This window comes from Rattus rattus, chromosome 9 (genome assembly GCF_011064425.1).
Source record: "Rattus rattus isolate New Zealand chromosome 9, Rrattus_CSIRO_v1, whole genome shotgun sequence".
NCBI lineage: Eukaryota > Metazoa > Chordata > Mammalia > Rodentia > Muridae > Rattus > Rattus rattus.
The window spans coordinates 28,580,741-28,601,854 of record NC_046162.1 but is presented as its reverse complement, the minus strand read 5'-3'; the positions used below and the strand labels follow the sequence as shown (position 1 = coordinate 28,601,854).

Below are 21,114 nucleotides of genomic sequence, written 5' to 3'. Positions count from 1 at the left end.
AAATGCCTGATGCACAGCTGACGTGTGATCCCTGAGAAAGGATCCCTTGACTCCCCAAAGGGTCATGGCCCACAGGATAAGAAATACTGCTCTAGATCTTCTGGTGAAACGTTCTTGACAAAATCTGATCTCTAGTGCTTTCCATTTCTGAGCCTTCTTGGTCCTGTGTACCTAAGTGAGTCAAATGATCTTGGCACACAATGGAGGAAGTCTCCCAAGTACACCCAGGAGCCAGCAGAAATCTGACATGTTCTGGTTGAGCTTTAAGGTTGCTGTTAATTATGGGGCAGTGGATGTGGTGTGGGGAGGATTCATCCCCATTCTTTGTGAACTCCACACTTGCAAAGTGACCAAGACACTAACATATACCTGCAACCCTAAACCAATATCTTCATGATCTGTGTGGACATGTTTGTGCAAAGCAGTGTCCACCACCACACTGGTTCTCAGCTGAGGTCAAAGAGAAAACCATACCTTCCTTCTCTTAGTACAGTTCTTCCTGTTGTCTACTCAGTACCATGTTCCCATGATCTTGCTGTTTAAACAGGCCGCAGACGTAGTGCAGAAGTGCTGTCCAGTATTGCTCTAAGGTCAAGAGGGTTGTACAGTGCCTCACAAAAGTGATTTACAGCGCTGTGGACTGTGGTTCAATGACAGGGAACCAGTACTCTGACAGACTCTACATAGAAAGCACCTCACATCGGGAGCGTACTTGTAGAAGGTCACAGAGCAAATGGAGCAAAGGTAGCACAGGCTCACAGAGACCTAACCATCTTTTGACCTAGGAGCAAGGGCTTTGTTCTTGCTAACTCTGTTGATGACAACGTTACAAGACCTAACAAGGACTCACTACTATATCTCATGCACTTGGGTTTCTCTCAGTACCTAACAATGGATGCTTTACTGTGGCCTAAGTTCCATTCCTAGCACCCAAAACATATAAATGGACACTTACCAACTAACTTGAGAAGTGTCAATATACATGCAGGTGTGTAGTCTTAGAGGTGGGCTGGAAGGTAAAGGAGTGAGCCCAAGAGGAGAAGAGAACACCCCACCCTGAGCAGAGAGTGTGGGAGGGGGCTGTTGATGCTGTCTTAAAGACGACTGATTGTTTCTATCTAGAGGTTGTTTGGAGCTTGGATGGAATTTGCTCTATCATCTGAAATTACCTCAATGACAGGGGCTGTGTGTCTCATAGAAACAGTGAAGAACAAATCTGGAATTCTACAACTATAAGGAGACTTGAGCCTCTATTGAGCCTCCTCCCGCTCAGTGTTAGGTGAAGCCCACCTTGGATGCTGTTTCCCACACAGAGACTCTTTCACATCTTGTTCTTCACATGGAAGTTGTTTACTGAAACACTTCCACACTGGAACTGTGTTCTCTGCACAATCTGTTCCAATCAAAGAACTGCACAAAGTTGCCATTGCCTATATAGTCGGAATAAAATATCTCGGGTTCCCTCCAAAGCACAGCAAATCAGCAGTAAAGCAGAGCATCCCTGCCTCACTCTCCTACAGCATGGCTGCACTGTTGCTTACTATTGGTTGTTTTTTACATACATCTGGTGGCTAAGAGTGCTTGCTGCAGGCCAGAGGGCGGATACAAAGAGATGGGGAGATGAGTGGAACTGGGTGCATGATGTGAAATTCACAAAGAATCAATAAAATGTTAAAAGAAAAGAGTGCGTGCTGTTGTTCCAGAGACTCGAGTTCAGTTCCCAGCACCTACATCACAACTGCGCTAAGCTCCACAAGTTTCACACCCTGTTCTCGCCACTTTGGACATCCATAAGCAGGTGTTGTGGTGTAAGACAGAATGGCTCCCATAGGTTCATATATATGAATATTTAGTCACTGGGGAGTGGCACTACTTGTGAAGGACTAGGCCTTGTTGGAAGATGTATGTTATTGGGTGAGGATTCAAGTTTCAAAAACTCAAGTAAAGACTCATTCTCTTTCCCGGCTGCCTGTGGATCAGGATGTAAAACTCTCAGCTATTTCTCCAGCTCCATGTTTGCCTGTGTATCTCAATCATTTCCATGAATGGCCTAAACCTCTGAAACTGTAAGCCAGCCCCCAGTTAAATGCTTTCTCTTTTTTTATATAGTGAACTATTTTATTAATTTACATTCTAGTTGCGGCCCTGCCCCCCCCCGTCTCCCCTCTCCTCCTCCCATTTTTCCTCCTATTCCTCCTCCCAGCCTCCGAGAGGGGGGAGGGTGCCCCCCCTTCCCTGGGTGGGGCCTCAAGTCTCTCAAGGATTAAGCAAATACTTTCTTTTGTAAGAGTTGCCTCAGTCATAGTGTCATTTTACAACAGTAACACACAGACAGCTGTTGTATTTATTTCTCTCTCTCTCTCTCTCTCTCTCTCTCTCTCTCTCTCGCGCGCGCGCGCGCGCGCGCGCGCGCGGGCGCCCGCACGCGCCCGCACTCCAAGTCTGTGTTTATTTACATACAAATAAAAACAGTGTAAATCCATAATACACAGAACTCTATACTAGAGGGAGGACTGTTTAATCCCTGAAGGCAGGTACTATCATTATCTCTATTTTACAGAAGGTAAACCAAGGTAGGAGTTGAAAGTCTCTCACTCATCACATAACCACTAAACAGTGTGCTGAGGACCCAAGCTCAGGTAGTATGGTTCTAGAGACTGCTATTCAGTGTTATATCAAAGACTTGATTTCAACAACCCTCCCCAGTCAATATACAACTCAGTACTAGGCATGTTTCATGCCCTTGCTTTTTAAAGCCCCTCACAAGTGTCTTACAAATCCTCAGGACAAATTCAAATCCCATCTAAGTCCGGGCAAGCACTCCTCTTCCCTGCTCGCCCCTGGAACACTCCCTGTGGTTGTCCTCTCCTTCTCCGTAGTACTGGAAGCACCATCTCCTCAGAAGGGAAACCCCTCACCATCACTATTTCAGCCTCTTCCCAACACTGCCTGCCTGTCTAGTGCTCCCTAAGGTGTATTTTCAGTTCTATGTATGTGTCATATAAATTATACATAAATGCCTGCTTCTCTGTGTCTACCACATCTGCAGTGCCCACAGTGGCTGAAAGATGTTAGAGTCCCCCAGAGGAGGAGTCCCAGGTGTTGATGAGCCAGCTGACCAGGGTGCTGTCCTCTGCAGGCGCAAGAGCTCTTAACCTCTGAGCAGGTCCAGACCCAAACTGCGGTTTTCATCATCTCTGCCTCTACCTAAATATCTTTACAATATCTTAAGTACCCACAAGAGATCCTGGTAAAAGATAATTATTCATTCAATGAACTTTCCTAAAGTTTCCTATATTAACCGTTAACATTTTGTTCCTTGGGATGTGAGCAACTGACACGAGATACATGCCTTTCATCTGAGTTACTCATCACAGATTACATAAGCATCAAGAACAAAGTTAAAGGGCAGGTGAGACGGCTCAGAGGGTAAAGGTGCTTGCTGCTGGGCCTGACAGCCCATTTAATCATTAGTACCTACACGGTACAAGGAGAGAACTTAGTCCCACAAGCAAGAACACACACACGCCGCCACCACCACCACCACCACCACCAACAACAACAACAAAAAACAAAATGTAACTTTTAAGGGACAGGGTCCATGACAGAATTTTTATCTAGAATATGCAAAGTCCTGGATTTGATTCAAAAGTACAGTGCACATATACACATGTGCACACAAAATACATCATATAATGATCATCTACCAAGTGAGCAATGCCTGCAGCTCTTTTATTTATTTGGTTTTGTTTGTTAATCTGACACCGTGGTGCACATATGCAGGTCAGAGGACAACTTCCTTGAGTTGGCTCTCTCCTTCCACCTTTACACAGACTCTGGGATGAACTCAGGTAGGAAGGCTTGCATGACAAGCACCCTTACCCTCTGGGCCATCTTCTTGGCCCAGCTCTTCTAGTCTTAACGCTTGTGTTGAAATTAAGAAACTGGGGATAGGAAAATGGCATTTGGGAGGCTGGGACAGGAACACTGCCAGTTCAAGGCCAGCCTGGGATACAAAAATAAGAATTCATGATTCCCCAGTCTCAGCCTCTCGAGTACTGGCATACACATATTTTTTAATTGCTTGGGAAAATGCTACTCCAACATAAAACCAGTTCCTCTCCAACTTTACTCAAAATGACTTCATATTCCAAATGAGTTGTATGTTCAGTTCGGAGGGAAAGCGCAATATGTAACCTTAGACTATCCACAGAGACGCTGTCAATTTTTACTTACACAAACTTCGGGAACAGCGACTTCACACTTGTAGCTGCTAAACACAGTGCCAACACAGAGCATTCTAATTAGAGCACTGCTGCCATATCAGGACTCCTACTGAGTCACCAGCTAAAGCTAAAGGAGGTCACAGTGCTACAGGAGTGCTGAGCGCCGTGTGAGCCCAGCCAGAAGTGCTACTAGCAGTAGCAGCTTCTCCGAGAGCACTTTATTGACGTAATCAGAACAAACATTCTTTGGCTGTTGTCTGTTCATACCTAATTGATTTAAGGAAAGCAAATTGCACTGCTGTAGGCAAAACAAAACAAAAAAAAACAAGGAGAAAACAGATCTCATATGGGCTCTTATCCTCTGAGCCTCTGCATAAACCGTGCTCTTTTAAGATTCAAAAATACAAAGCCAGGCTAAGGATGATGCTTGGTCAGTAGACTGCTTGCATGGTACAAGCACATTAAAAAAACAAACAAACAAACAAACAAACAAACTAGCGGGGCACAATGTAAATCACATCCTTTCTTTCTGAACAGAAAATGTGTCTATAGACACTTGGGAAGATGGTTCTCAGAAAAGCATGTGAATGCTGGCCAGAATGGACAAGGGGTTCAGAAATGCTCCTGTCATAATTTTTAGAACTTTCATTTCAAAATTCAAAGTTTAAAAAAAATAAGGGCATTGGCTGCTAGACAGTATCTTCTAGACATGACACAGAGGCTGCATCCATAAAACCTTAACAGCATGGTTGCTGAAACAAGACATCATGTTGACACACCAATGTGGACCAGAGGAATTTCACAAGGCCCTAGGTTAGATGAAGAAATAAGGAAATCAATGAGCTGAATGAGGCAGAGTAAGTTTTCTCCAAGGACAAAAAGTCTCCCGGGAGATTTTCTAAACCCAAGTGGTCAGCCTTAAATACATATACATATGAGCAACACTAAAGGGATTCGGGTTATGTTTTTACATGTATATAAATTATGCAGACATGCGTATTATATGTATGTCTGTATATGTAAAAATAGTAGTTATAGAAAAGGTCATGTATTTAGAAGGACAGAGGAGATGGGAGGAGAGAGGGCAAGGGGTGGAAATGATGTAAGTAAATACTCATACATGAATTATTTTTTTTTTAAAGAGGGACCTGGGTTCAGTTCTCAGCACTACATGGTAGCATACAACCATCTGTAACTCCAGTTCCGAGGATGACCCCTCAACTAGCGCCCAGAGGTGCAGTAAACCTGTGTGTGTGCACGTGCGCCCGCACACATGCACGCTGACACACACACACGTTTATTTTTAAAAATAAAATAAAGGGGTTGGGGATTTAGCTCAGTGGTAGAGCGCTTGCCTAGCAAGCGCAAGGCCCTGGGTTTGGTCCCCAGCTCCAAAAAAAAAGAAAAAATAAATAAAATAAAATCAGGAACAAAGGATATAGCCTAGTTGGCAGATTGCTAGCTTAGCATGCATGAGGCCCTGGGTTCTACCTACAGCACCACATCAAACCAGGAGTGCTACCAGTGGGGAGGTGGAGCCTCATAAGTTCAAGATCCTTGGTGAGACATTACGTTTTAGGATAGCCTGGGCTATGTGAGAACGGGCCCTTACTGTCCATACAGCAGTGTATTAGGTTCTAAACAGTTTAAAATGATCAGTTTATGCTACACGACCAATCTCAATAATGCCGAATGCATAATTAGCTGCTTTTCAGTAGACCAATCTTTTTAAAAAGGGAAAGGGCACTTGTAGTAGTATTCTCAACAAGGGGTATCATGTTAAACTCTTTGCCAAACAGATCAAATATCCAAGGTACTTTTAAAAATGAATATAGTCTAAAACTTTATTTGCATGATAGATTCCAATTCTAGTTTTTACAAGCATAATAAAGTAGCTACTACAGCATTTTAATAGTAAAATTGCTGCATTTAAAAGAGGTTAAAATGTTATAAAAGTAGCATACTATTTGTAATGTATGTATGTAGTATGTAGGTATGTATGTATGTATAAATAGGGTTTCACTATGTAGCTCTGGCTGGCCTAGAACAGGCGGGCCTCAAATTCAGGGACCTATTAGACTATGCCACCTAAGTGCTGACATTAAAAGTCTTGCCACCATGCTTGAGTGAATAAATTTTAAATTGCTTTGAATTAAAACTTACCTGGAAAAATTCTGTCATTGTGTAACTTTAAAACCTTTGGGTCATAGCTTTAAAAAAAACTCATTAATCCATGGGGGTAGGTATTGATATGTAGAGGCCAGTGGACAATTTGAAAAAGTTGGTTCTGTCCTGTTACAGTGCAAATTCTGGGACCTAACTAGATTATCAGGCTTGGTGACAAGCACCTCTGAGCCACCTTGATGATCACGAATTACAACTTTTAAAGCTATCTCAAAATGGCAAAGCTCAGAAAACTGAAGAACAAAAATCTACAGAGCACAATGGTAAAAATCTTTTCCCAATACACCAACGAGGCCATTTAATCTTATAACAGCTACTGGTGAGCTACAGCCATTTCACACAGAAGTAGCTGTCTTCCCTTCCCATGATTCTAACCACACCTCATGAAAAAATAAAACTGAAACCCAGAGAATCTGGTCAGCTCTGGCACAGTCCTGACTGGCTATCTTTTTAAGGTGGTACCTTACTTAAAACATTATGTTCAAGTAGTTTTATCAATGTACTATCTCACTCTAAGGAATGGATAAAAACCTAAAACTTGGATAACTGAGCCTTCCAAGGAAAGCCATAGAGCAGGATGAAGATCCAACATCCTGCAGGTGGGAGGCAGGAGATTCTCTCTGGGTACACAAATGCCCCACAGGGCATCTTGATTCTATCTCTCATAAACTGTTGTCACTACTGCCCAATTAATTTCAGATACAGTACCAAATATCAACACTAAATTGGCTATCTATGATTCTAAAACACTCCCAACAGAAAGACAATAGGAAATCTGTACTTTAACAGGGTAATGTCCATGACTTCACTTCTGTGAACACAAACAGGTCTTATGTAGCTCAGGCTAGCCACAAACTTGTTAGTCAGTCAAGGATGACCATGAATTCCTGATCCACTTCCCAAATGTTAGGATGACAGGTGTGTGTCACTGTAACTACCCTCTTTTCTTTTTCATTTTTACCTGTGATTAAACTCATATATTAGCAAATCTTCAAGATTAGGTTTGACTTTTTTGACATAATAGCTAACAAAGTAAAATAAAAGCTAATAAAATAACTACTTCAAATGACTGACTCTGGACTATTGCTGAGGGCGGAAGGGGCTGTCCTGTCCTCCCCACCCAGTGCTTACTGCCATCAACAGAGGCTTGGACCATCTGGGAGCAACTTATCAAGTGAGGGTGTAATCTGACTTATGACCCAGAGTTTGCTATCTCACTTGAATTTCTGTCAGCAATCACGATTGAACACTAGGATCTTCATCAGGCGTTGGTCTGGCTCTATGTTACTTGAAGTATCCAAACTGGAAGAGCATTCTGTACAGTGCTGCTTTAAGTGCAACTTCACAGAACCAGAGAGTCCACAAAAACCCCAGGGTCTGGTTTCATGTTGTCCAGTTCTCTGCAAAGCTCTGAGTGGGAACTTAGTGAGACTTCTTAAAGTCTGCTGAATACTGGCAAGCTCTCTGCAGCTTACCTCACTTACTACTCTCTCACATGTGAAAATATATGTTCCTCCTCCATTCTGAGTCAGCTCACATAACAGATTGTGTGTGTGTGTGTGTGTGTGTGTGTGTGTGTGTGTGTGTGTGTGTACACAAGAGAACAGTAGAGCTCTCTCCTGTGGAAGGCACATGGAAAAGAGGGCAACTGTCAAGTTTGGTTTGAAATCTTAAGTAGTAAAGTATTTTTTTCAGATGAGTGTTAATTTGCAAAAGGTTTACGCCAGTAACTCCCTTTTGGGTGATGCCTTTGGAAGAGTAGCAAAGTCTGAAGCTCATGTCCTGAACACAGGTGGCTGTGATTTTAGCCTAGACTATTTGCAGGTCTGTCAGCTCAGGATGCCCCAGGACTTTTGTAGCCAATTTCCTCACTAGAAGATTAAACCTGTGGGAACAGGGATTAAGGGGTATGTATGATCAAGATACGCTATACATGTATGAAATCGTCAAACAATAAAAGGTACTTCAAGATTTTATTAGTTTTAAAGATTAGGAAAAAAAATGTGGTCCTGACGTTCAGAGGCCAGAAGAAAGTATCTGATCCTCTAGAACCGAAAGGGAGTTACTGGTGTCAATCCTTTGCAAATTAACACTCATCGGGAAAAAGTACTTTACTACTTCAGATTTCAAATCGAACTTGACGGTTGCCCTTTCTTCCATGCGCCTTCCACGGGGCGGGGGGAGATTTCATCAGGATCCCATCTCTTACAACAGCCCAGCTGAGACATCCAGCCTTGTGGACTGAGCAACCACTAGATTCTTGGACTTCCCATTCACAGCTCCCACTGTTGGATTAGCTGGACTGCGGCTTGTAAGTCATTCCAATAAATTCCATATATATATATTCATTCCAGAAGTTCTGTGACTCTAGAGAACCTTGACTCATCCACATGGGTTTTACAGGTCAAACTCCAGACTCCAGACCTGTACAGCAAGGGCCGTTCCTCACTGAATCACTGACCCATCATGTCAGCCCCGTTACAAACTTTTATTTAGCCTCCTGATAAATGAGCTACATGTCAAAAGCCCACTCAACACCACACATAACCATGGCCCAAACATGGCAAACTAAGAATATTTAGGTGGCTAAAATACTTGGCTTTATCCACCTGAAAAGAGACAAATACAAACAGGGCAGACACCTGCAATCCCAGTACTGTGGGCTGAGGCAGGAGGATCACAATCAAGTTTGAAGCTAGCCTGTATATATAATGAGGCCCTGGTTCAAAAACAAACAAAGATAATAATAAATTGGAGAAAAATTGCAGAAAACACCAGCAAGCCTGAAACATTATTTTTCAGATTTGATAAAAATGCATGAAATGTCAAGAAAAATAAAATAAAACAGAACTTGGCTGGGAGTGGCAGCTCATGATTTTAATCCCTGCACTTGGGAAGTAGAGGCAGGCAGATCTCTGTGAGTTCAAGGTTATCCTGAACTACAGTGAGTTCCAGTACAGCCAGGGCTATGCAGAGAGCTGTCTAAAAGACAAAGCAACAAAAACCTGAATTTACAACCTATGTCATTTCCACTACAGAATACAAAGTTGTCCAGATGAGACTAACTGAAATGCTACAAAAGCATGTGGGAAAGTGACCAGCAACGCTGACTGTGTGCATGTCACGAAATTCAGGGCCGTGCATCAAAATGTACAGCCTGTCTTGCATGCACAGGGCCCTGGGTTCAATCCCCAGCCCTTCGTGTTTCAGACATGATGGCATTCCCTTGTTACCCTAGTACCTGGGAGGCAGAAGCAGGATGATCATAAGTTCAAGAGAGTTCAGCGTCATGAGACTCTGTCATAAAGAAAAATTATAGTTCGGTGGTGTTGTGCTTTGTACCTGCAATCCCAGCACTTGAGAGGCAAAGGCGGCGTGTGTGTGTGTTCCCTGCAAGTTCGTCTACACAGAGTTCTAGGCTAAGCAAGGTCATATAGTAACTTTCTATTTTTTGTTTTTAAAGAAAAGCAAAAGATTGTGAAAAAATTTTATATTCAAATTATACATAGCATTTAAGTACTCTCCTAAATTAAGAAATTAACAAAATTCATGTCAAGGCATTCTAAAATAATTAGTTGCTAGACTCTGAAGTTAAATACAAAACTTACTGTTATTGTTGCATACTAACAGAATCATATGTATTTAACAAATCATTAGTTTAATCTACTCAGAAGTAGCTATATTTTAGCTTCCATATGTGAATTTGTTACATCATTTACCTGTCCTCAACTTTCATATTGAAGGGCCTCAGTGAGTTTAAAAAGGCTTTCACTGCCGACCTAGAAAGCCCCCTGACCTCTAACTACACATTCATGCAGGCACACACATTCAGATAGATAAAAACTAACTAAATCCTCAAGAGAGAGAAAATGTGTATCTGTTACCACGTACTTCAGAGGTATCTTACTGCCCAGTTTAAGGATGAAATGCCGGCTCCAATTGTCATTCATAAAATCTTTTTATGTTTTAGATAAAATGTTTTACATAAGCAATATTTTTTAAATCTTAGGGAAATACAAAACAGGCTGAGTGGCACAGTGGGGCTGGCAGGTGGAAACTGCAATATGTCTTCCCAAACACTTCAGTCTTCAATATGTCTTTTGAAAGAATACTCTGCAACATGCTCACAATATTCATGCAAAAGCATTCAGGATGTGATGGAAACAACGCAATGCATGCACAGCAATGTTTAGCACAAAAGGCTCAACATGGTGTCACACAACTACAGTGCCAGCACTCAGGGTAGAGGGACACGGTGGAGAAAGGACTGAGAGGGCCGCCCTGTGTTACATAGCAAGCTCGAGCCTAGGGAGTCCTTCTCCTTAGAAGAATAAAATAAGAAAAGTAAAAACCAGACAATAAGAGAAAGTAAAAAGTTCCAGAAAAAGAGTGCCCATTGTAGGGTTAGAGAAATGGCTAGTGGTTAAGAGTATTTGCTGCTCTCACAGAGGACCTGGATTTGGTTCCCAGCCTGCATGTGACACTTCACAATAGTCTCTAACTCCAGTTCTAGAGAATTTGCCTCCTTCTTCTGGCCTTCACAGGAACTAAACATGAGCAGTGTGCACACATATAATGCAAACATTCACACACATAATATAAAAACAAATACCTATTAAAAAGCCCATTGTGGGTTGGGGATTTAGCTCAGTGGTAGAGCGCTTGCCTAGCAAGCGCAAGGCCCTGGGTTCGGTCCCTAGCTCTGAAAAAAAAAAAAAAATAAATAAATAAAGAAAAAGCCCATTGTGAACAGTGGGCTCATTATTAGGCCACAGGCCTTACACACCAGTAAATCATCTATTGTATCTTTATTCTCTCACTGTGCTCAGTTTCCTAAGTAGTAGTGATACTGTAACAAAACAGTAACAGATTACCCAAGAAGGTAGCAAGTATCAAACATCTTTAAAAAGGTTTTCTGCTTAACACCCATGAACCTTTAAAACAACCAACCATGTTTTTTTTTTTTTACAGATGGGGATGTCAGAGGTACTGCTCTAACACCACAAGGACTAATTCTCAGTAGCAGTCCTAAGATTTCAATCCATGTCTAATCTTTGATCCATCAGTGGCTTCCAGACTCAGAAAGCACTACCTAGAGATACCTAATTGTGTTGAGAAGTGTCTTTGGTGAGCAAAGACGGATGAGCATACAGAAGTCGGCTAAGAAAGCTCATAGGATGTGACAAGTGTATATAGTCCTGAAAGTAAAGTTTAGCTGGGACTCAAAGGTGTTAACTCTGTGTATAAGAAACACCAGAAGTCATAAGAAGGTACTTCCAATCTAGGAAGCAGTCTTGCTTCTTCAAACTGGAGATGGAATCTATCAACTGACTAGACACAGATGCCATTTTATAGGTGACACACTGGACAAGAACATTCACACGCCACAACAGGGGTAGAATTTGCAAAATACAGACTGAAAGAAATTCAAATAACCTAGGCCCTTGAACAACAAACAAGCAGAGATTTTTTTTTTTTAAAGTGGGAGTCTGACTTACAGAACAAGAGATTAAGGGAGGCTGGCATAACTGGAGGACAAAGAGATGTATCTACTAATCAGAACATTAGAGACAAATTACAGGGCTGGAGAGGAGGGGCTCAGTGGTTATAGGTGCCTTTGGTTCTTGCAGAGGACCAGGATTTGGTATCCAGCACCTACATAGTAAGGCTCACAACTGACTGTAATTCCAGCTCCCAGAATCCAACATCCTGTTCTGGTCTTCATGCTATACTAATATACACCCCCCCACACACACATACACACATAAAATTAAAAGACCACACACACAAATACATAATAAGACAGCTCTGTACCTTTTAGAAACTAATTCATTTACAGAATAAATAACATGATATAGAATCTGAAATTTGCTCTAAAATGCCATCCTAGACTACACAAAACCGTGTCCCATCCATTCTCACCCCCTAAAAGAAAGCAGTTTGCATGAATACAGGCAGCAGAGTGAACTTCTAAAATCTTCTAGAGGCTTTATTATTTTACTTTCCACATCTATATCCTTGGTGCTGCCACTTATTTTCAGCTTTTATTACACAAAATTTCAAATATGGCCTCCTAAATACTAAGCACTTTAGCAACCAAGCTATCATTTTTAAGCCATTTTTTTCTTCTTAAAGGAATTATTACATATCATAAAGGAGTATGAAAAGCAATATAGGAACATGTGCAGCCATACACACACACACGCACGCGCACACACACACACAAACACACACATACACAACTGTGGAGCCATATTGTAAATACTTGGAGCACGACTAGTAAGTCATGCTTAAAATAAAAATGGCTGAGTACCTCAGTGGACATATTAGTGAACACACAAGTACTTGTAAACTAAAACTAAAATGCAACTGTAAGGTACAGGGCAGGTACGGGCTTTTAAGAAGAACCGGACAGCAGTGCTAAACGTACTACCTTAAGCGTCTGACCATTACCTGGTGAAATGCTGGCAAAAGGGAAACTAACTCATCTTTCTCTGGAATTAAATTCTTTTTTTTTTTTTTTTGTTCTTTTTTTCGGAGCTGGGGACCGAACCCAGGGCCTTGCGCTTCCTAGGCAAGCACTCTACCACTGAGCTAAATCCCCAACCCTGGAATTAAATTCTTAATACCTGCTTGTGTCCTGCTACCAGAAGAAAGGAGATAACTGATTCATCATCTAAGCAGCAACAATTCTCAACAACTGGTTCAGAGCAGTTGTTCTCAGAAGATCAGAGCTGACAACCACCTTCTCACCTTTGATTTCAAGTTCCAAGAACTGAATAAAGACTTATGGTCAAGATGAGGGAAAACACGAGTCGGGGGATGAGAGGAAGGCAAAACCAGGAGTGTTCACATTACAGTGGGTGGAGCGAAGCTCTCTGCCACGTGTGGGCTGCACTGTGCGAGTTCCACAGAAGTTAATCTAAGTTACAACAAATGTGCAACCTGTTCCAACAACTGAGGATGCTGTCCTCTGAACAGCAAAGCTTTCTCGCACCAGTGCACACAGCTCTATCACGTTAGCTAAACACTAATGTATGCGGGGAATAGCTAAGGGCAGGAGCGGCTGTAACTGAGAGAATAACCTAAAGTGGACTGACTACCACAGATGCCTTGCCCTTGCACAGCCAGGACTGCTTAAACGATTAAGAAAGGTCTGCTGGCAGAATGCATGACTCCCCGTAAGGAAAGAGAATGGTGCGTTGGGTTGCAGAGCCAGCGGCAGCTCCTTGGTACCAGAACCACGAATGTCACTGTTGCCGGATTTCCCCAGATTCCCAGAGAAAATGCTAGAGCTACAGGACTTTCTATTCATACCTCGTATGGGATTACGGATTATAAATGTATCCAATTTGTTGTAGTTTTGAATTTGGGTCACAGATAACGCCTAGCTAGATCAGCTGCAAGTGTCTTCACTTATCCTTTCCTGCCACAGTTGCCTTGTGAGCAGCTAGACAAGATGGGAGGAAATGGGGGCCCCAGCTCCGGAGGCCTGTGTGGCCTTATCTGCTATCTTGCTGTTTCATAACGTTCCGTTCTAGACCCATTTTATACCACCAGGAGGTGCAGCCAGAGGGACGCCACTCCCTATTTCCCAGAAGTCTTTAGACAGTCAAGGGAGAGCATTTGACATCTCCCCTTACTTTTGAGCACAGCACCACACAGGACCCAAGTGTTGTTCTGGGGTACAGAAACATTTAGAAGGGGGGGGGGCAGTTAAATGTTCACAAAAACATTTACCTTTTTGAAAATAAGTCACATTTGATAGTGGATATACACTAAACGTCTTAGTTTTCCTGAGTCATGAGCTGTACTTATTGATTACTTCGAACATTTAAATATAACATTCCTTGGCCATCTTTTTGACTATACTTTGCTGTATCCAGGACTTCCACATATCAGGAAAGCATTCTACTACTGAGCTATATATCCCTTATCCTTATTCACCATGCCCCCCCCCCAAAAAAAAGAGTCTTCCTTAGCCTAGCTGGCTTCAAAGGGTCTATGTAGCAGAGACTGACCCTGAACTCTTCTTGCTTCTGCCTTCCAAGAACGGATATTACAGGTATGTGCCACTATGCTTAACTTTTAAGAAAATTAACTTGCTGCCCCAGCACTGGGATTGAACCCAGGGCCATACACACGCCACACAAGCAAGTGCCCCACCACTTTAATCATCTTCTTAAAAAGATTTTTACTTCACCGTTGGCTGTGTGTGTGTGTGTGTGTGTGTGTGTGTGTGTGTGTGTGTGTGTGTGCGCGTGCGCGCGCACGTGTGTGGTGGAGGGTAGTCATGGAGGCCAGAGGCTTTGGATTACTTGGAACTGGAGTTGCAGGTTATGAGCTGGCACTGGGAATTATGTTCTGGTCCCCCAGAGGGCAATACATACTCTTAACAGAAGAGCTATTCTCCAGGTCTCTTTATCATGTAAAAACAAACAAACAACAACAACAAAAAAAACCCCACTCTTTTCAAACTAAACTGTCCCTGGAAGGCCATGATTTTCCAAACGTGTTTGCTAATGTGAAATGCTAGTTGTAGTTAGTGTTTCCTCAGTAGAAATTTACTTCATCAAATACCGACGAATCTGAAGTTAGATGTAGCTCACAACCATCACTTTACAAATAAGAAAACTGGGGGTTGGGGATTTAGCTCAGTGGTAGAGCGCTTGCCTAGGAAGCGCAAGGCCCTGGGTTCGGTCCCCAGCTCCGAAAAAAAGAACCAAAAAAAAAAGAAAAAAGAAAACTGAGGTGTGGAGTTATTCTGCCTCAAATTACACAGAGCTGGTGAGAGGCAGTGCCAGAACCTGAACCATCGCCATATTTTGGTAATCTGGCTACCAGGGCTCCCGTGTTAATCTTGTTGACTGTCTCCTCCTCTGCAGTTACCTCATAACTTTGTCCCTCTAAGAAACCAATCAGCCACTCTATGAATGTGTTTCACCCCCTCCTGACTTTCTAAGCATACAGTGTAACAGTACATGGTTCTGTACAATGATTACATTTTAAAGGATTTTCTTCCTGCCAGCTAAAGAGGAAAATCAACTACGGGGCACTCATCAGTGAAATGGCCTCCTGTTTCAATTTCAGTGTATCAGGTACACAAAAGAGTTTGAGCAAGTTCTTGGTGGCAACATTCTTACACATCCTTGAGTGAACTGGCTCAAGGCTGTGATCCACATTGGGCAGAACCAAGAAAGACAGGAGACTTGTTTCACTGTCTCCTCAGACTGCAGTGTGGCACATTTGGTAGGGGGTGGGCTTCTTAGTAATTTTCTTCAGCTATCCTGACTTGGAAGCAGAGGTGTGGGCAGTTTTGTTGAGACTTCAACTTTTACACTAATTTGGTATTCTACTTCTCATATGGTATACTGAAACACCCATGGATCTGTAAAAGCAATTTTTCTCTTTGGCAAAAACATTAAGTTCACAAGTAGTGAAATGGTTCCATATAAATTTCTGCACACTTAATGGAAAAAAATGACTAATAAAACCACTAAAGCAAAACCTCTTCAGACTTGCAGTTTCTCAGTGAGGTTTATCTTACTCCAAAGTTGGAAAACGGTTCTCTTTCAGAAGCACAGACATGAACGTGTTGCATTATGAGGAATCATACGAAATGGAAGCCTCTGGCTCGTCACCCTCATAGACCAAGAGGGATTCTGGAGAAGATAGGACTATTACGAACTTAAGAACCCAGCTCTTCCGGTTCTGAAAACCGTACTCTTGTAAGCACTTGACCAATTTCTTGGTAGCAAAGCCAGTTTGAAAGCACCCGTCAACCTCTGGTTCCATCAGAAGCATCAGCCAAGTCGCTTTAAAGTATGTTGTTTTCTGGGGTCAGAAAGAGCTTCTACACTTCCTGGTTTCATGTTAGGTGGGCGGTTCAAAAGAACTGTTTTCTTACCACACTTATTGCATAATCACAAAAACCCAAAAAGGAAGAGGGCTGGTTAAATATTTAAACTCTTATTTCCTGGTGACCTAAAAGACCAACTGTTACTTTCAATAGGCTCAACTTAAGTGTTAAGGGTTTCTCAGTATACTAAAGCACTGAGTTATTTCAGTCTGAAAGGAGTTAAAAGCGGGTCAACAGGATATAGACTTGGCTTTGTTTTCTCGTTAGAGAAATTTTTATTTAAACGATGTCTTAATGAAAACTAATGGAATAAGCGGCCCACCCCAAAACGAAGAGTAGTGGGAAAAGTTAGAGGAAAACAATCAAGAAAAGTCTGGTCATCTGCTTTCACTTAGTGTGAAAAACCCGAAGGGCGAGTCTCCTCTTGAGCAACTCCAGCCTGCCCGCAATGACCACTTGTTACACCTCCCACTCACTCTTCTGCAGGTTCACTAGAAATTAAAAGGTGTCTAACAAGGTAAAGGGCATACCCGGCCAGGCCTAAGGTGTCTCCGAATTACACCCTGGGGGTTACCAGGAACCGGAGCACCATATCCCCTCGCTCCCAAGCCCGGCCTGGTGTCCAGGAGGCCAAACTCCCAGCTGGGTACGATCAAAGCACCCGCCTGCCAGGCGCGGGGTAGGGGCGCAGTGAGGACGTCCCGGGGAGCAGGGACCCGAGCAGGGAGAGGGGTTTTGCGCCGCGGGAAGCTCAGGGACCGAGGCCCAGGCCCGCAGCGGCCGCCGCCTTCACCAGGCCGCAGGGCGGGGGGGCGTGCCGCGTGCCCCCGCGCGCTGGACCACCGTGCGCACGCTCCCCGCCCCCGCCGCGGCGCCGGCCGCAACTGCCCCCCGATACTCACGCTTTGTCCACCAGCTCCCGCACCTTCCACATGTTCAGCATCGCGCCCCGCGCGGCCCGGCCCGCCGCCGCCCGCCGCCACTCTCCACGGACCCCGAGTCGCCTCCGCGCCGGGGCTGGTCCAGGTCGGGGTCGCCGCCGCCACCCACCGCCGTGAACTCTCCCTAGCCAGAGCTCCTTCTCCCGGCCACAGCTACGGCGCCTCCAGTGACACGTCGAGACGCGGCCGCACCGGCGCTGCGTGGGGCGGAAGTGGCCGGCTTTCCGCCCGCGCCGCGCGCCGCACGCCGGGAATTGTAGTCCGCGTCCTGCGCCCCCGGAGCGCGGGCGTGTTGAGGTCGCGGCGGCTTGGCGACCTCAGACAGAGCCTCCAGGTGACTGTCATCACGACAGTTGCAAGACTTACTCGCGCTCACCTTCTTCAAATGTACAATGCTGATGCTGAGCATGATTACACAGAGTGTGATTGGCGTGCGTGTTCTTCATTTACGCACGTGTTTCTGCATTTGCTTCCAAACATCTAGGCATCTATACATCACTGAACCCGGGACTCCAGCCCTGACAAGTGAAGAATTTTATGCTAAATCTTTTCTCACTCTAGTTCTATGATACAATGATTTTGTCTGTAAACAGCTACCTGGTATCCTCGTTAGATACTTTGTAACAAGCCTCAGAAACTTAGTTCACAATAGTTTGGAAACCAGAAAGCCACCAGTACACATACAGAGTATACTTATATGTATTCTATATGATTATACCCAAGAACTTTGTGATTTTGGTTTCTAAAAGCATACATAATTTTTGAGATCTGCCAAAGAAATTGATCAGGTTTCCACATACTATGTCAGATAAAATTTGGAGTAATATTAAATTTTGTTTTAGGTAACTCCTTAATTTTTATAGGTTTTTACCTGCCCTGGTTGCAGACTGCTTTAATTCTAGCACTTGGGAGACAGAGGCAGGGGAATCTCAATGAGTTTGAGGACAGTCTGGCTTACATAGGAAGTTCCAGGTCAGTCAGAATTAATAAGCGATAAGACCTTGCTTTTTAAATTATCATTAAAAGTTTAATTAAATATTATCTATTATTGAGAATAGGACCCCCGTTGAAGGAATCAGAGAAAGAACTGGAAGAGCTTGAAGGGGCTCGAGACCCCATATGTACAACAATGCCAAGCAACCAGAGCTTCCAGGGACTAAGCCACTACCTAAAGACTATACATGGACTGACCCTGGACTCTGACCTCATAGGTAGCAATGAATATCCTAGTAAGAGCACCAGTGGAAGGGGAAGCCCTGGGTCCTGCTAAGACTGAACCCCAGTGAACTAGATTGTTGGGGGAGGGCGGCAATGGGGGAGGATGGGAGGGAACACCCATAAAGAAGGGAGGGGGGGGGGATGTTTGCCCGAAACCGGAAAGGAATAACACTCAAAATGTATATAAGAAATACTCAAGTTAATAAAAAAAAAAGAAAATCAAATAAAAAATTATCTATTTATAAAGATATAAAACCACAAAATACTTAAATGTTTTAATATATATATATAAATTTTTTTTTACTTAAAAAATCTGCCACTATTTACTTGGCATCTTCACGGTGGTACAAGCGAGGCTACAGCTGGGGCTCAAGTTCCCTGGGAGCTTAAAAGTCACTGGAGGAGGAACCTAACAATTAAGAGAATATTTAATTAGAGAGAATAAGTGCTTGTCAAAATCAAGAACATAATGTTACAGACAATAACGTCAGAGGAAAAACAACAGAATATTTAGGGCTCTTTGAGGAGATTGAGTATAAACTAAAACTGGAACAATACAAAGGAACTGGCTGTAAGAAGATCAAGAAAATAATAATTGGGAGAGGGAGCACAAGACCACCAGGATTCACAATGAAGGGGAAACGGCTGCAAGTAGCCAAGCCCCGGGTCCTCTTTAAATCCTTCGGTCAAGACATCAGTTTGCATTTACTTGGTTGTTGGAAGCAGCTTTGAAAGCACACCAGTATGGTCCCCAAAAAGAAGCAAACAAAACCGAGAGCCACAGACAGCAGAAATCAAGACAAAGCTGGCTCACATATTCCTTAAGATAGGTGCCCTGGAGATCACGCTCAAGAAGTTGGAGGCATAGGTATCGAAGGGAGGCAAAGAGGTGCCGAGGTAATCAGAGAAATGGAACTTTCAAAAGAAAAGGGATTCACTTTCCTGTTGAAAGTATTGTCCAGCCCAGCATTCGAAAGATGAAATGAAGCCAGAGCAGATAAGAGAAACTGCTTTGCCTAAGTAAGAGCTCAGCATGTTAACTTTCAAGCAGGCCAGTCATGAGGACACCTGCAGAATGGACTTGGTACAAAACAAGCCACATCCATACTCTGGGCTCTTCTCATCAATGCAGAGCCAGGCTCACCATTTATCCGCAAAGCACGATGTGGGCATCGGACACTCACAATCCGACTTAACCTGAGTTGTCACCTGTGGCATGTTTACAGTCCACAGGGGCCATCTAGAACCCTTCCTGTCCACCTGTCACTCTAGAGAGCCCCCGAAAGGGCTCAGCAGGAGTTTGTTTAAAAGGTGGTCTCCAGAGACTAATCATTTGCATATCAGCAGAGTGTTGCGTTCCACTTTTACCTTTTTATCATGCAAGTTTGGGAGCAGTTTCCATAGTAACTTCTTTATAGCGACTTAAATGTCCAGGGTTGAAAAATAAATGAGAAGGCGCCCATCCCTTCTCAGGGAAAATGTATTCTTCGCTAAATGAACCAACAGTTTTGAAGTAAGACTAAACCGATACGTGCTTTGAAAGACAACATACTCAGCTGTCTGTTACATGCAATGAACATGGACAGTGGACATGGATTGCTTAACCCAGGCGGTTGGCTCTCGAGTAGTTCCTTGGGAGAGGCTTTATGCTCAGAGCACAGTATGGCAGCCATAGGACAACACTTTTACCAAAGATTGCTGTCAGGGGTCTAGGATTTCCAGGTTCACAGCTTCTTATTCAAATAATTGAAATAAGAGCTTACACTGACTTTCAAAGCAGCAAGGAACTTTATTTATAACAAAGCAATAGAAAAGATTAGCATACACTGCAAAGCAGCAGCGGGCTATGCAAGCGAAAGACTTAAGGACCTTGATTGATGCTTGGCCCTCCCTTTCAGGGAGTTTAAAAGAAGAGATTTGGTGGCTAAAGGATGTCTCGGGAGTTCTGATCGATCGATTATGTCATAGGATCAATTTTACGCTGCACATGTTCCTTCCCAATTATGCACAGGCATAAGATGGTAAATAGGTGACTGTCCCCTAAAGGTCATTTGAACATAATTTTGCCTTACTGTCCATGCACCCAAAAGCATTTCAGGCTGGATAGGTATTTCTGGTCTTCACAGTAGGTACATTGGGATTATAGTTGGACAGAAAATTGTCCAAGTTTAATCATTAAGTGGGAAGAAATTCACTCTATTGTTCAGGGGAGGAGATGGGTAATTAGATGTAGGTTCTAAGGTTTCTAGGTGCGTTGTTCAGAGAGGGGTTTGCGTTCAAGGTATTTGAAGAGGGGTGTGTGCATAACTCAAATTTAGTATCATCCCAGGTTACTAGACTCTTCCGTGCTTGCCTGCTTCAACGCTATCCAGACTTCCAAGAGGACCAGTTGGGTGGAACATGGTGGCGCACACCTGCAATGCTACACCTGGGGACTCAATCGGGAGGACTAGCACGAGTTCTGGGCCAACACGGCTACATGCTGCGTTTCAGGATAACCTGATCTACAGAATGACATGCTACCTAAAAAAGAAAGAGGGAGGGTTTTCAGCAGCTAAGAGCACTGGCTGGGCTGCTCTTCCAGAGGACCAGGGTAGCTCACAACACCCTATAACTTCAGTTCATCGGGTTCTAATGCTGTCTTCTGGCTTCCATGGAAACCAGGCACACAAGTGGTGCACAGATA

General features: G+C 43.5%; 1 protein-coding gene across 1 annotated transcript in view; it reads right to left on the bottom strand.

Annotated features, from left to right (window-relative positions):
* Window positions 1–17,421, bottom strand: part of Clint1 (clathrin interactor 1) — a 54,066-nt gene extending 36,645 nt beyond the window's left edge. Inside the window, exon 1 of the mRNA XM_032911672.1 lies at window positions 17,172–17,421. Coding sequence (XP_032767563.1) covers window positions 17,172–17,212 — 41 coding nt within the window. The 5' untranslated portion in view covers window positions 17,213–17,421. The remainder of the gene's footprint in view (window positions 1–17,171) is intronic.
* Between the last annotated feature and the right edge of the window lie 3,693 nt (window positions 17,422–21,114).